The following is a 16,542-nucleotide window of genomic DNA, read 5'->3' as shown; positions in this document are numbered from 1 at the left end:
TCATCTTCCCTCTAACATCCCCTCTTACCAGTTTTCACACTCCTTAACACCTCCATCCTCCCATTCCTAGTGTTTTAAATCCTGCCAATCCATTTCTTTCTTGATCTCTCTGGCACCTCTTCCTTCCTCCACATTTCTGTCACTTACCTCCTTCACTAGGCTCACCCTAACTTCTTGTTGACTGTTACATGCCTCCTTCCAAGTTATTTATTACATGTTTCTAGAATAGTTTCCTCAAAGATTTTTCCTTCATTATGTTTTTGGCACGTTCAATAATGCATTAAGTAAACAGCGGGAACTTAAGACCTTCAGCATTAAGTGCCAGGTCCTCTGCCTGCTTATTCATTCCTTAACCTCTCTATGAGGTCAATGTCCTCACCTGTAAAATGGGAACACTTACCTTTTACTGTTCTGTGAGGATTAAATGAGATTGTGCTTGTAAAACCACTGGTACACACAGAGCATGTGCTCAGAGTAGTTTCCATTCTTCCTCTGCCAAACTTCTTTCTTTATGCCTGAGCCTAGGCCATCCTCTTGGTGGAAGGAAGATCCTATTCCAGCTTGCTTGAATATTTATTCATTCATTCATTTATTTCTACCTTTGTGCATATCATTACTACCCGAACTTTTTCCCTTCCCACCCTGGCATCTTTCTGCTAGTCTTCCAACTTCCAGAATTCAACTCCATTATGGAAAATCTGTCTTGATTAACCCCATTGAACTACTGTTTTGTTTTCTTATTTCTTTAAATTTAAACAGTTTGTGGTTCATTAATTAGAACATGCTGCCTTGTCATTATGAGATGTGTTTACCATTCGTTAACATTTTTTCCGTTTTTTACTTTTAGAATCTGATGTTCCAGCAGAACTCCAGGTGTTAAAAGGACCCCTGCAGCAGCCGACATTCCCTTTTGCTGTTGCAAACCAACTACTGCTCGTTTCTCTGCTGGAACACTTGAGCCATGTGCATGAGCCAAACCCACTTCATTCAAGACAAGTGTTTAAATGTTAGTAAAAATAAGCTAATCTTGCTAAAAGATTAAAGACTTGAAAAAATACTATAATATTTTATGCTCTGGGTCTGAGAAGCAGTTGGTCTGTAAACCTTTGAGATAAGTATTCATAGTTTATATTTCTTAAATTCATTATTTTTTATTTTCCTTTGGGCAGTTACTTAGGAATAAAATCACTGGGGGCCCCAAAAGATTAATAACGCATGAAACTGTGTGTATTTAAATAAGTAAAAGAGTTCTTTGGTATCTGTAATGTGAAAATTCATGTAATTTTTGAACATGTGTGACAAACATCACAGACATTCATTATGAACCAGTTCTTGATCAGAACACTGGAACAGCATTATGTTGTATTGTTGAATAGGAAACTTTTCCTCTGTACACTGAATACTTCTGACACCAACTCTGTGAGTTTTTTTCTTTTTACTACACCAACCAGTTCTCTGATACCAGCAGGTGTCCTATAATTAAAATCAATTCCGACACTGTACCTGGAGTTAGTGTCAGATTCCACAGGTTAAGGGCTCAGTCCCCCAAGATTGCCCTCATGTCTGATGCCAGTTGCAAGCGGTGGGTCCCCAGGGTCCTCAGGTAACCCACAGTTGTGTCCAACTTGGCTATAAATTGGGGTTTCCACTTCCTTCTCCTAGGTTTGAGAATTTGCTGTACAGCTCACAGTACTCAGGGAGATCCTTTTGCTTACCAGTGTTTTAAATAGTAAAGGCTGTGAAAACAGATAGAGGTGAACAGCCAGATGAAGAGGCACACAGGGTGAGGTCTGGTACAGGTTCAGAGCGCAGGAGCTCTGTCCCCATGAGGTTGGGTGTACCACCTTCCTGGCATGCGGATGTGTTCACCCAAAGGATCTCTGTACCCTGTACTTGAGGGATTTTTATGGAAGCTTCATCATGTTGGCATGATTATTAACCCAATCTCCAGCCCTTCTCTCCTCCCTGGAGAATGGGGTGGGAGGTGGACCTGAGTTTTAGCTAACCATTGGCTGGGTCTTTCTTATGACCAGCTCCAACTTTGAAGTATGTGGGGGATCCCAGCCACTAGTTAGCTGGCTCATTAGCATACAAAAAGACACTTGTCGCTGGTGATTCCAAGGGTCTGAGAAGCTCTTGTGTCAGCAACTGAGGTCAAAGATCAAATATTAGAGCAAAAGAGCTCTTTGCACCCCCAGCACTTTGGAAATGACAAAAGTTTTAGGAGCTGTGTGCCATGATCCAGAGACAAAGACCAAATGTATTATTGTACTATAGTTGTTGAAAATATTTGTTATTCCTGCTGTTGGAGAATATGAGCATAGAAATGAGCAGAATTATAGATCATGAGGTATCTGGCCCAGCTCAATGAGACCATTGTGGCCTCTGTAGTAGCTCCAACCACAGAGTCTAAGGATCTTTTCTACCAAAAAAGTCCCAAGTTTTGTTTGGTGTTAGAAATCCTCAAACTTGGTGATACCTTTATGTGATCTTAGAATGTAATGTCTTTAGTTAAAGGTAGGTTATCATTTTGATGAGCTCGATGGGACATGAAAAACTAAATATATTTGTACCAGTGTATACTTAATATTTCCCTGAATGTGTGGTTGGGAGGTGGGTTGTAAAAAGGGGGTGTTGTGTAGGTTCCAAAGCATTGGTAGCTGGGAATTATTGTGTTGGGCTCATTGTGTAGAAAAAGCAGATTATAATGATTTTAATATAGTAATCTTGCTCCTAATTCAAGCAAACCTGTGACTCTTGCTGATTTTAAGATCTTTTTGAATTCCTTTTTAGATGACTGAACTTTTAAACAAAGTATATTTAAGAGTTTGTGACGTGATTCAGTTAGTTGATAACCTAAATGGAGAGTTTTACATATAGAAAGAATATGTTCTGTGGTCTCTGTATTCCTTAAATGAGTAAAAGCCAAGCACTTAACATAGAAACGTTTGTCTGAGCTGCCTGGTGTTATGACTTCAGACCTGACTTTCCCCCTCATAGCTCATCTGTACCCACATCTCATATGTGCTCTTGGTCTGTTGGTTAAAGGTAGTCAGTAACGGAAAACAATAATCAGTAATCACTTTTGTTGTCAGTTGTAATCATTTGTTCCCATGCCTGCCTTTGTTCTTACCATTGCTGGTCAGTAAAGTGCAGTGTATTTGGAGGTCAGGAGATGACTATGTTTACACACTTTTCTTGGCTTTTCAAAAAGCAAAGCTTAGTACGTCACTGATGGACCAGGCATGGAAAATGATTATTGAGTATCAGATAAGTAATTATACATGTGCTCCTGATCAACAAGTGTGCCAATGTTTCTTCTATCTTAGAGAATCAATTCCCAAGTTGAAACGTGTATAAACATTACTTTTTTCTTATGGAGGTTTCTTTCAGTAGAGAGTACTATTAATTCATTCTCTGTGTACTCTTGAATAATGCTGTTTATCCATGGCCTTTCTAATAATAGGTTTCCATATCCTTTTTTTAGTACTTTGTCAGACATTTACCAAAATGGGCCTGCTGTCTTCATTCACGTGTAGTGATGAGTTTAGCTCGCTGAGGCTGCATCACAATAGAGCCATCACTCATTTAATGAGGTCAGCTAAGGAGAGAGTTCGCCAGGTAAGCACTGAAATACTGAAGCACTTTATGTATGACAAAAACACTGAAATTTCAAGAGAACTTTATTATTAATTACTTTTAAAGTTTTATTTTAAGGCATTATGAAATCCAGATTATAATACAGGTTTATAAAAATGTCAGCTTTTAATTTGTTTATTCAATGACTGCTACGTGTTAAGCTCTCTTGTAGGCACTGTTGTTCAAGCAGTAAACAAAGTAGACTTGAATCCCTGCCCTCATGAGACTTATGTTCTGATGGGGCAATAAGCAATAGAAAAATGAAAATATATAAAAATGGATGGAGTGTTAGATGGTGATAACTGTTAAGGAGAGATATAAAGCAGTGAGGAGGCTTAGAAATTGTGTAAGTTTTATGTGGGGTGGCCAGGGTGGGCCTCCCTGAGACAGTGCTACTTAAGTTCAGGAGCTAAAGTTGAGAGAAGGAGCCATTGGGTAGCTGGAAGGCAAGAATTCCAGGCAGAGCAACAGTAGTTTGTGAGGCACCAGTGTGCCTGGCATATATTGGAAACTGATGGGCAACTGTATGGCTGGAGTAAGGAAGGGGGAAGGTAAATCAGAGTTAGGGGGACAAGGAAGTGAGAAGGAGAGATGAATTAACATCTGGAGACCATTTTATGTCTGGTTTTTACTCAGAGTAAAATGGGAAGCAGGATTTTGAGCCGAGGAATGGCATACTTGACTTACACTGTAATGGGGTCACACCAACTGCTTTGCTAAGAACATGCAGGGCAGAAGCAGGGAGACAGGTGGTGACAGGTACAACCCTGTAGGCAGGAGGTGAGGGTGGCTTGGGATGGGTGGTACCAGTGAACATGAGAGAAGTCATCAGTTTCTGCATGTATTTGGAGGATAAAGCTAACATTCGCTTCAGCTCCTTCATCAGTACATAGTAAAAATACTCTTTTAACAGTGATCTTTTGGTTAAGAGAGCAGTATTGTCAATTGTAAACTCTTAGGTAATATTGAAAAAGCATTCTGCAAACGTTTTTTCCCCCAATATTTAAGCATCTGGGACTATTAATTTGACATTGAGTTTTGATAGATTCTTTATTCCATGACATTTAAAAAATACTTTTAAAATTAATGTTTTTGATTTTAGGATCCTTGTGAGGATAATTCTCATATCCAAAAGATCAGGTAAGTACTTTTGTGATTGTGCAGACAGTAAACTATCCCAAAGACATCAGCCTTGATAGTTAATCCTGAATTAATCAGAAATTCAGTGTTAGGGTTAAAAAGTAATGTAGTTAGGGTAGTTTATGAAAATTAAAACCTTTGTTCTCTCAGCAGTTAATTACTGCTCCAGGATTTGCCCTACTTGTCATTCCCTTCTCTTTGATCCCTTTTTCCTGCCGCCTTATTCTGTGTGGTTTCCCTAAGTCCAACTTTTAATTCAGAACCATGATACTCAGTGTCTGCCTGAGGAACATCATTGAATTTTGGCTGTATGTAGGAAATGCTACGTGAAAATCTGTATATAGTATGGACCATTAGGAAACTTAAGTAAATTCATTACTGAGCTCAGCTAATCAGTTGCTGCCTGTTAATCGTCCTTAGGATTCTTGCTTTAAAACATTGAAGATGATTTCTAATTGGAATAGAGATCACTGGAAAAATACTGAGACTAATGCCCCTTCACTCTCTTTATTATACTGTCCATTGGCTCAGCAAATATTTTCTTCATAGAGAATGTAAGTTTCACATTAGCTCATCCTTTCCAAGTTATCACAACTTAGTGATAAACAAGATTTGGCAGGTTAGTAATATTGTGAACCTGAAATATCCTAGAACATTTTGGTTCTTAATATTAATTGCTTATTTGTATTTACCTTTTAGGTCAAGGGAAGTAGCTTTTGAAGCGCAAACTTCACGTTACTTAAATGAATTTGAAGAGCTTGCCGTCTTAGGAAAAGGCGGATATGGAAGAGTGTACAAGGTTTGTAGTCCACATTCTCATTTTGACATACTACTCTGAATAAATGTATTTTGAGAAGTTTTCATTAGTATTATTTAAAGTGCTCAAAAGAAAATTCCTAGAAATGATATATGTTTACTTTTCATTAAGATTTGTGATTTACAGGGAAGGGGACAGGTTTGTTTTTCCTGACCATATGGTGGCTTAGGTGGATTCTGCAAACTGAGGTTTTGGTCTATTTTTTATTAAAAATAGCTAATTTAATAAAAATGGCTAGTTTTTATTAAAACTGTGTGTTAGTGAAAAAAGCAGTGCTACTGTGTTTCAGGCCTTATATAGATAGCCCTTTTGCTAACATTCCCATTCTTTAGACGCAGAGCTTCTAGGAACTGGACTCTGCAGTCTGAAAAGCATCTAGTTAGCTGACTGTAGGCGACTTGCCTGAACATAGTGAAGAGGATGCATGTCTTTAATTTTATCTCTTTGGCTAGTTTGGATTGTCTAATCAGGTTAAAAGAACTTTTTTTAAAATTCAGCTGGAATTTAATGACACAATATGTTTTGTCTCCTCCTCTACTTTTTAGGTCAGAAATAAATTAGATGGTCAGTATTATGCAATTAAAAAAATCCTGATTAAGGGTGCAACTAAAACAGATTGCATGAAGGTAAGATTTTTAAAATTCACTTCTTTTTAATAGTTGGGTATTTATTTAGGTCCTTTCAAAAGTTACTGTGTGTGTTGTATATTTGCAAATACTAGGTGGTATGGATTGCCAGTTTACTAAGAATGGGTTACAGTTAACTATCAAAACTAAATTTTTGTGTCTTAACTTACTGTAGTCATTTCAGATTGGACACATTTTCAGGGTCATTTCTGGGGAAATTAATTTTTTAAGTAAATTATTCATATATAACACAGCTCATCATGAAAAATCACGAGCTCAGTTCAGGTTTCAGTCTTCTCCCTGACACGCTGTATGGGCCTAGTCCTCTATGCCACTTCCATCCCCTGCCCTTGAAAATTGAAAGAGTGGTGACAACAGTGGTTTTATTTACCTTAAAGGACTGGACTGAATTGTAAGAATCAAGAGAGAAGGATTATGTGAGCTGTGAAAAGTATAAAGTGCTATTGATACTCATGTAAGTTACTTGGTTATAAATGGCTATAACAGTTCCATTTGTCTCTCACAAAAATATTCCCATTCTTTTAAAGCATAGTTTAGATTCCTTGTACAGAGGGGTTTTTGTTGTTTTGCTCTGGAACAAATAGTATTTGATACCATGAACATTTAACAAGTTGTCAGTAATAGCCAGATCTCAGTATGTCCTTCTTCAGGTACTACGGGAAGTGAAGGTGCTGGCGGGGTTTCAGCACCCGAATATTGTAGGCTATCACACTGCTTGGATAGAACATGTTCATGTGACCCAAAGCCAAGGTAAGTAGTTTTAGACGCAGTGGAAGGGTTGGCAGACCTTGGACCATGGGCCAAATCTGGCCTACCCCTATTTTTGTGCATCCCATAAGCTGATAATTTTTTTATTTTAGTTTTTAAATAATTAAAAGGAATAAAAAGAAGAATTTGTGGAAATTATATGAAATTAACATTTCAAAGTCAGTAAAGTTTATTAGAACACAGGCTCATTCATTTGTGTATTGTCTGTGGCTGCTTCTGTATGACATTGGCAGAATTCAGTGGTTGCAGCAGAGTCCATAGGGCCTGCAGAAACTAAAATATTTACTATCTGGTCCACTACAGAAAGTTTGCTGACCCCAGGTATAGTGGAACAACTCTGTTTTTGTAGTTCCTAAAACGTGCAGTCATTTGAATAAGCTTGGGTTGTATTTTGCCAGAAGGTCATGACATTTTTAGACTTGTAGTCTCACTTGGTATTATCTGTACATTTTAGCTCTGCCTTTGACTGTAAAATAGAAAGTAGGTTGCTTGAAGATTTGTTTTGTTTTTGTTCAGGAGATAAAATTCCTACTCAGTTGCCATCTCTGGAAGTGATATCTGTCCAGGATGATGACAGGTATGTGGACTGGTGTTACTTTTAGCAGATTAGATACACTCTGTTGTCACCTGAATTGGGCTGCCTTTGTCTTTTTGCTTATTTTCATTATGAAATGTTAAATTATTTCCTTTCAGATATTTCCTGTCAATATTTTAAATAAATCTTGCTGCTAGACAGATTTGCTGACATGTTTTTAGCAGTTTACCAATAAGGCTTGTATAGGCTTGAAGGAGCAGTTGAGTTACTTTTGATCTTTTTTTTACCTTGATTTTTATCTTTACTGTTTTTTTTTCCTCCAGAGGTCAGTACGATGTTAAAAATGATGAAAGTAACAGTTCATCCATTATCTTTGCTGAGGTCACCTCCGAAAAAGAAAAATCCTTAGGAAAATCTGGCATTGAAAACCAGAATAACCGACTGGTGAACTACACCACTAATGTAGTCACAAGGGACGCCAGTGAACTCGAATCATCCCTTTTGCTCCAAGAAAATGGCTTGGCTGATTTGTCTTCCAGAGCAGTTGTTGAGCATCAGCTGCCATTTAGGCATGATTCAGACTTAGAAGAGAATTTCACATCCACTGAGGACTCTTCAGAAGAAAACATAAACCCGTGGGGGCAGACAGAGGTAGATAACTTCCCTGGAACCTACCAGTCTGACGTTTACCCGTAAGAATTACATAGAGGACCATGAGATGTGGTCTTCCCTCTTCCCCGGCCGGCTTCCCACCTTACACCTTTGTTCCAGTCCAGCTCTTCTGCTCCTGTGTTTGTCTCTTCTCCATATCCCCTGATACATGGCTTCTGTATTTGGTGTTCCCTCCTTCCCCAAGTTAACCCCTACCAGTCATCTCCTGACTTCCCTGACTGGGTCCTTGAGGTATTCCTATATATGTACCCTGTAGTTGGAAGCATCCTTCACACTATTTCTGTTGTATGTTAGCATCATGTCAAAATATGCTGTCAAAATATATTTATACATAAATATACGTATAATTGTATTTATGCATAAAGGTTTTCTATATTTGGTACCCGACTTTGGGAGAGAAGAGGGATGACCAGGCCAGGTTTCAGGAGACTCTTGTTACGGCTGTGCTGATGTGCTGGTGAGACTCCTGTGACTCTAATCATGATAATTTGAATAAAAAAATCCTGAACATTAACAGGGTCTACACATCTGACATGTTAGGATTATAAAACTGTATGCCAACTTTATGTACACACACACAACTAATTATTGTTCAGTAATAGTAGCTCTGTTCATATGCTTATTTGTTTGTTTGTTTGTTTGTTTGTTTTTTGAAGAACATTATGTTTACTAGGCTCTCCCCTTCACCAAGTCCCCCCCACAAACCCATTACAGTCACTGTCCATCAGCGTAGTAAGATGTTGTAGAATCACTACTTGTCTTTTCTGTGTTGCACAGCCCTCCGTGTGCCCCCCCCCACATTATACATGCTAATCGTAATGCCCCCTTTCTTCTTCCCCGCCTTTATCCCTCCCTTCCCACCCATCCTCCCCAGTCCCTTTCCCTTTGGTAACTGTTAGTCCCTTCTTGAGTTCTGTGATTCTGCTGCTGTTTTGTTCCTTCAGTTTTTCTTTGTTTTTATACTCCATATATGAGTGAAATCATTTGGTACTTTTCTTTCTCCGCCTGGCTTATTTCACTGAGCATAATACCCTCTAGCCCCATCCATGTTGTTGCAAATGGCAGGATTTGTTTTCTTCTTATGGCTGACTAATATTCCATTGTGTATATGTACCACATCTTCTTTATCCATTCATCTACTGATGGACACTTAGGTTGCTTCCATTTCTTGGCTATTATAAATAGTGCTGCAATAAACATAGGGGTGCATATGTCTTTTTCAAACTGGGCTGCTGCATTCTTTGGGTAAATTCCTAGAAGTGGAATTCCTGGGTCAAATGGTATGTCTATTTTGAGCTTTTTGAGAAACCTCCCTACTGCTTTCCACAATGGTTGAACTAGCTTACAATCCCCCCAGCAGTGTAGGAGGGTTCCCCTTTCTCCACAACCTTGCCAACATTTGTTGTTGTTTGTCTTTTGGATGGTAGCCATCCTTACTGGTGTGAGGTGATATCTCATTGTGGTTTTAATTTGCATTTTTCTGATAACTAGCGATGTGGAGCATCTGGAGAACTGTCTGTTCAGCTCCTCTGACCATTTTTTAATTGGATTATTTGCTTTTTGTTTGTTGAGGTGCGTGAGCTCTTTATATATTTTGGATGTCAAGCCTTTATCGGATCTGTCATTTACGAATATATTCTCCCATACTGTAGGGTACCTTTTTGTTCTATTGATGGTGTCCTTTACTGTACAGAAGCTTTTCAGCTTGATATAGTCCCACTTGTTCATTTTTGCTTTTGTTTTCCTTGCCCTCGGAGATATGTTCATGAAGAAGTCGCTAATGTTTATGTCCATGAGATTTTTGCCTATGTTTTTTTCTAAGAGTTTTATGGTTTCATGACTTACATTCAGGTCTTTGATGCATTTTGAATTTACGTTTGTGTATGGTGTAAGACAGTGATCCAGTTTCATTCTCTTACATATAGCTGTCCAGTTCTGCCAGCACCATCTGTTGAAGAGCCTGTCATTTCCCCATTGTATGTCCATGGCTCCTTTATCATATAATAATTGACCATATATGTTTGGGTTAATGTCTGGAGTCTCTAATCTGTTCTACTGGTCTGTGGCTCTGTTCTTGTGCCCGTACCAAATTGTCTTGATTACTATGGCTTTGTAGTAGAGCTTGAAGTTGGGGAGTGAGATCCCCCCACTTTATTCTTCTTTCTCAGGATTGCTTTGGCTATTTGGGGTCTTCGGTGTTTCCATATGAATTTTTGAACTATTTGTTCCAGTTTGTTGAAGAATGTTGTTGGTAATTTGATAGGGACTGCATCAAATCTGTATGTTGCTTTGGGCAGGATGGCCATTTTGACGATATTAATTCTTCCTAGCCAAGAGCATGGGATGAGTTTCCATTTGTTAGTGTCCTCTTTAATTTCTCTTAAGAGTGTCTTATAGTTTTCATGGTATAGGTCTTTCACTTCTTTGGTTAGGTTTTTCCTAGGTATTTTATTCTTTTTGATGCAATTGTGAATGGGATTGTTTCCCTGATTTCTCTTTCTGTTGGTTCATTGTTAGTATAGAGGAAAGCCACAGATTTCCGTGTGTTAATTTTGTATCCTGCAACTTTGCTGTATTCCAATATCAGTTCTAGTAATTTTGGAGTGGAGTCTTTAGGGTTTTTTATGTACAATATCATGTCATCTGCAAATAGTGACAGTTTAACTTCTTCTTTACCAATCTGGATTCCTTGTATTTCTTTGTTTTGTCTATTTGCCATGGCTAGGACCTCTTGTACTGTGTTAAATAACAGTGGGGAGAGTGGGCATCCCTGTCTTGTTCCCGATCTCAGAGGAAAAGCTTTCAGCTTCTCGGTGTTCAGTATGTTGTTAGCTGTGGGTTTATGATATATGGCCTTTATTATGTTGAGGTACTTGCCCTCTATACCCATTTTGCTGAGAGTTTTTATCATGAATGGATGTTGAATTTTGTTGAATGCTTTTTCAGCATTTATGGAGATGATCATGTGGTTTTTGTTCTTTTTGTTGATGTGGTGGATGATGTTGATGGATTTTCAAATGTTGTACCATCCTTGCATCCCTGAGATGAATCCCACTTGGTCATGGTGTATGATCCTTTTGATATATTTTTGAATTCAGTTTGCTAATATTTTATTGAGTATTTTTGCATCTACATTCATCAGGGATATTGGTCTGTAGTTTTCTTTTTTGGTGGGGTCTTTGCCTGGTTTTGGTATTAGGGTGATGTTGGTTTCATAGAATGAGTTTGGGAGTATTCCTTCCTCTTCTATTTTTTGGAAAACTTGAAGGAGAATGGGTATTATGTCTTCTCTGTGTGTCTGATAGAATTCCGAGGTAAATCCGTCCGGCCCGGGTGCTTTGTTCTTGGGTAGTTTTTTGATTACCATTTCAATTTCTTTGCCTGTAATTGGTTTGTTTAGATTTTCTGTTTCTTCCTTGGTCAGTCTTGGAAGGTTGTATTTTTCTAGGAAGTTGTCCATTTATTCTAGGTTTTCCAGCTTGTTAGCATATAGGTTTTCATAGTAGTCTTTAATAATTCTTTGTATTTCTGTGGAGTCTGTCATGATTTTTCCATTCTCGTTTCTGATTCCGTTGATGTGTGTTGATTCTCTTTTTCTCTTAATAAGTTTGGCTAGAGGCTTATCTATTTTGTTTATTTTCTCAAAGAACCAGCTCTTGGTTTCATTGATTTTTTTCTATTGTTTTATTCTTCTCAATTTTGTTTATTTCTTCTCTGATCTTTATTATGTCCCTCCTTCTGCTCACTTTAGGCCTCATTTGTTCTTCTTTTTCCACTTTCGATAATTGTGATGTTAGACTATTCATTTAAGATTTGTTCTTCCTTCCTCAAGTGTGCCTGGATTGCTATATACTTTCCTCTTAAGATTGCTTTTGCTGCGTTCCACAGAAGTTGGGGCTTTGTGTTGTTGTCATTTGTTTCCTTACATTCCTTGATCTCTGTTTTAATTTGTTCATTGTTCCATTGATTATTTAAGAGAATGTTGTTAAGCCGTCATGTGTTTGTGAGCCTTTTTGTTTTCTTTGTACAATTTATTTCTAGTTTTATACCTTTGTGGTCTGAAAAGTTGGTTGGTAGAATTTCAATCTTTTGGAATTTAATGAGGCTCTTTTTGTGGCCTAGTATGTGGTCTATTCTGGAGAATGTTCCATGTGCACTTGAGAAGAATGTATATCCTGTTGCTTTTGGATGTAGAGTTCTATAGATGTCTGTTAGGTCCATCTGTTCTAGTGTGTTGTTCAGTGCCTCCATGCCCTTACTTATTTTCTGTCTGGTGGATTTATCCTTTAGGGTTAGTGGCATGTTGAAGTCTCCTAAAATGAATGCATTGTATTCTATTTCCTCCTTTAGTTCTGTTAGTAGTTGTTTCACATATGCTGGTGCTCCTGTATTGGGTGCATATATATTTATAATGGTTATATCCTCTTGTTGGACTGAGGCCTTTATCATTATGTAATGTCCTTCCTTATCTCTTGTTACTTTCTTTGTTTTGAAGTCTATTTTGTCTGAAACTAGTACTGCAATACCTGCTTTCTTCTCCCAGTTGTTTACATGAAATATCTTTTTCCATCCCTTGACTTTTAGTCTGTGCATGTCTTTGGGTTTGAGGTGAGTGTCTTGTAAGCAGCATATAGATGGGTCTTGCTTTTTTATCCATTCTATTACTCTGTGTCTTTTGATTGGTGCATTCTGTCCATTTATATTTAGGGTGACTATTGAAAGATATGTACTTACTGTCATTGCAGGCTTTAGATTCGTGGTTACCAAAGGTTCAAGGTTAGCTTCTTTAGTATCTTGCTGTCTAACTTAACTCGGTTATCCAGCTGTTATAAACATTGTCTGGTGATTCTTTATTTCTCTCCCTTCTTATTCCTCCTCCTCCATTCTTTATATGTTGGTTGTTTTATTCTGTGCTCTTTTGTGTTTCCTTTAACTGCTTTTGTGGGTAGTTGATTTTATTTTTTGCCTTTAGTTAGTATTTGGTTGGTCTGCTTTCTTTGCTGTGATTTTATTTTCTCTCGTGACATCTGTTTAGCCTTAGGAGTGCTTCCATCTCAAGCAGTTCCTCTAAAATACCCTGTAGAGGTGGTTTGTGGGAGGCAAATTCCCTCAACTTTTGCTTGTCTGGGAATTGTTTAATCCCTCCTTCATATTTAAATGATAATCGTGCTGGATACAGTATTCTTGGTTCAAGGCCCTTCTGTTTCATTGCATTAAATATATCATGCCATTCTCTTCTGGCCTGTAAGGTTTCTGTTGAGAAGTCTGATGATAGCCTGATGGGTTTTCCTTTGTAGGTGATCTTTTTCCTCTCTCTAGCTGCCTTTAAAACTCTGTCCTTGTCCTTGATTTTTGCCATTTTAATTATTACGTGTCTTGGTGTTGTCCTCCTTGGGTCCCTTCTGTTGGGAGTTCTGTGTACGTCTGTGGTCTGATCGATTATTTCCTCCCCCAGTTTGGGGAAGTTTTCAGCAATTATTTCTTCAAAGACACTTTCTATACCTTTTTCTCTCCTTTTTCTGGTACCCCTATAATGCAGATATTGTTCCTTTTGGATTGGTCACACAGTTCTCTTAATATTGTTTCATTCTTGGGGATCCTTTTATCTCTGCATCAGCTTCTATGCATTCTTGTTCTCTGGCTTCTCTTCCATCAGTGGCCTCTTGCATCTTATCCATTCTACTTATTAATCCTTCCAGAGATTGTTTCATTTCTGTAATCTCCCTCTGGACGTCATCCCTTAGCTCTTGTATGTTTCTCTGCAGCTCTGTCAGCATGGTTATGACCTTTATTTTGAATTCTTTTCCAGGAAGACTGGTTAGGTCTATCTCCTTCTCAGTGGTTGTGATTTTGGTCTCTATCAAATTCTTCTGCCTTTTCATGGGGATAGAGAGAGTTTGTGGAGCTGGCACAAGTGACAGCTGGGAGAACATCCCTTCTTGTTGGTTTGTGGCCTTCCTCTCCTGGGAGAACAGCTACCTCTCGTGGCTTGTGCTGGGCAGCTGTGTGCAGACGGGGCTTCTGATTCTTGCCCAGCCGCTATGGAGTTTAGCTCTGCGGTTGCTGTGGGGGTGGCCTTCCTCGGGCCACTGCTCTGATATGGTGGAGCTGTGTCGGAGGGGAAACAGCCGGGAGGCTGTTTATCTCCATGAGGGGCCTCTGAGCTGTGCTGCTGCCCAGGAGGTTAGGGTGCCCATAGATCCCTGGGATTTCCAGCTGCTGGGCTAAGTGTCCTGGGACGCTTCCATCCAGCTGTGGGGTCCTTGTCCCTTTAAGACTTGCAAAAATCACTCGCTTTTCTTTGTCCTGGGGTGCACCGGCTGTGGGGACCTGCTCACAGGTCTTACTGTCCTCTTTCCCTAGTTTCTAGCACCCCCACGCACATACTGTGTGTCTGCACTCCTGGTGCAGATGGCTAGGCCTGGGTGTTTAGCAGTCCTGGGCTCCCTCTCCCTCCCTGCTCTGACTCCTCTCCTCCCACCGGGAGCTGGGATGAGGGGCGCTCAGGTCCCGCTGGTTCGCGGCTTGTATCTTACCCCCTTCGCGAGGTGCTGGGTTCTCGCAGATGTGGATGTAGTCTGGCTGTTGTCCTGTGTCTTCTGGTCTCTCTTTTAGGAAGAGTTGTATTTGTTGTATTTTCAAAAATATATGTGATTTTGGGAGGAGATTTCCGCTGCTCTATTCACGCTGCCATCTTGGCTCCACCCTGTTCATATGCTTTTTATGAAACATAAAACTGAACAGATTCCCCTGAACACAAAGGAGTTGAGTTTGGGGGACTTCTCATTGGAATTGCTTTGTTTCCCTGTACTGTATTTGGAAAATTTTTCTGGATGCCTAAATGAATGGGCTACAGTGAGCTTAATTTTTACTGACTGATTCCTTGAACAAGTTATTAGTAATGTACATTGTGAAACCAGTCAGAGTGTATATTCACTTTGGGGTGTGCAGAGAGTAGTGGAAGACTGTTCAGCCATTCTTTGACACTTGATCTTAGCTTATAAACTATTTGTGTAGGGAGCAGACCAGATAGGTTCAGGCCCCATGCCCCTGCATCATATTTGAGAGCTCCTGCTGTTGAATGCCCTCTTACCCCTGCCCACCTGGATTATGACACACTGTTTTAAGTATCATTAAACTTCTCTGTCTCCTTCACTGGACCTTGGGCTTCTTGGGCATTTGTTTCTCTTCTCTGTCCTCAGCACTCAGCCCAGTGCTGGGCCTAGAGTGGGCAAGGGAGGATCTGTTGGCTGAGGGAGTGAGGTGCGTCGGTCTATTGGATGGTAGCCCATGTGTGTTGCCCCGTAGGTGCAGTACCACCTGATGCTGCACATCCAGATGCAGCTGTGTGAGCTCTCACTGTGGGACTGGATCACGGAGAGGAACTGGCGGGGCCAGGAGGCTGTGAACGAATCTGCATGTAAGTTCCCTGTGGATCTGTAAATGCCCGGCTGGGAAATGGAGAGTCAGGTGTTCTAACGTCGGAACTGCGCACAGCTGCTTTAGATTGAGTGGGGGATATGATTTTTTTTAAACCAAAGAAACAATTGTGCTTATTTCAGCATTTTTTCAAAAACACATAGGTATTTGGAAGTTAATTTTCTCTGTGACAGATACATAGTTTATATCAACAAATTGTGTTTAAGAAGTAATGTGCTAGAATTTAGGTTAATGATTTTGGGTAGAACAGGTCTTGTAAAAAAATTTTTAAGGAAAAGATTTAAATACTTATTTTTTTAAACCTGGCAATGTGATACTTTTATGTAAAGAAACTTTGGAGAAACCCTTGCAGAGGGATATGTGGTGAAAAGTCTGTCTCCTTCAAGATCCAGAGCCTCCTCCCTCCCCAGCAGTTATACATCCTCTAGAAATGCTTTGTTGGGATAATATTTTCAAAATATAACTGATTCTGAACTTATGCTGTGCATTAGAACTACCTGGGGAATCTAAAAAAAGAGTATGGTGGAGAGCTGTGACTTCACAGTGGAGAGACCTGCAGATGCGACCTCAGCCAGTGACTCAGGTCACCGTCAGCAGTGGTGACTCGTGCTGACTGTGCGTGCCCATGATGTGGTGAAAAGGGCATTGTGTCTCTGGGGTCTGCCTCCCCAAACCCCAGGCCCTAGGCTAATCATGAGAAAAGCAGATCCCCCATTGATGGATAGTCTATAAACACCGGACCAATACTTCTCAAAACTGTCAAGGTCCTCACGCACGGGAAAAGTCAGAGACACTGTCCCAGACCAGAGGAACCTTAAGTCACATGACAGCTGAAAGTAGTATGGTATCCTGGGTGGGATCCTGGAGCAGAAGAAAAACATTAG

The 16,542-nt window shown here is 39.6% G+C and overlaps 1 protein-coding gene across 3 annotated transcripts in view; it reads left to right on the top strand.

Moving 5' to 3' along the window:
- EIF2AK1 (eukaryotic translation initiation factor 2 alpha kinase 1) overlaps nucleotides 1-16,542 on the top strand; it is a 34,292-nt gene that overhangs the window by 4,089 nt on the left and 13,661 nt on the right. For 2 of the 3 annotated variants that reach the window (XR_012122158.1, XM_073215085.1), the window contains exons 2-10: nucleotides 848-1,006; nucleotides 3,488-3,621; nucleotides 4,742-4,779; nucleotides 5,479-5,578; nucleotides 6,142-6,222; nucleotides 6,879-6,993; nucleotides 7,528-7,588; nucleotides 7,870-8,197; nucleotides 15,527-15,638. Coding sequence is in view for 2 of the 3 variants with exons in the window: in XM_073215085.1 (XP_073071186.1) it covers nucleotides 848-1,006; nucleotides 3,488-3,621; nucleotides 4,742-4,779; nucleotides 5,479-5,578; nucleotides 6,142-6,222; nucleotides 6,879-6,993; nucleotides 7,528-7,588; nucleotides 7,870-8,197; nucleotides 15,527-15,638 (1,128 nt within the window). In the remaining variant the exon portion in view is untranslated. The remainder of the gene's footprint in view (nucleotides 1-847; nucleotides 1,007-3,487; nucleotides 3,622-4,741; nucleotides 4,780-5,478; nucleotides 5,579-6,141; nucleotides 6,223-6,878; nucleotides 6,994-7,527; nucleotides 7,589-7,869; nucleotides 8,198-15,526; nucleotides 15,639-16,542) is intronic. The other variant, XM_037003700.2, reaches the window with a different exon arrangement.

The sequence above is a fragment of the Manis javanica genome, chromosome 10 (genome assembly GCF_040802235.1).
Source record: "Manis javanica isolate MJ-LG chromosome 10, MJ_LKY, whole genome shotgun sequence".
In the NCBI taxonomy this organism is placed as follows: Eukaryota; Metazoa; Chordata; class Mammalia; order Pholidota; family Manidae; genus Manis; species Manis javanica.
This window is presented reverse-complemented; position numbering and strand designations above follow the sequence as displayed.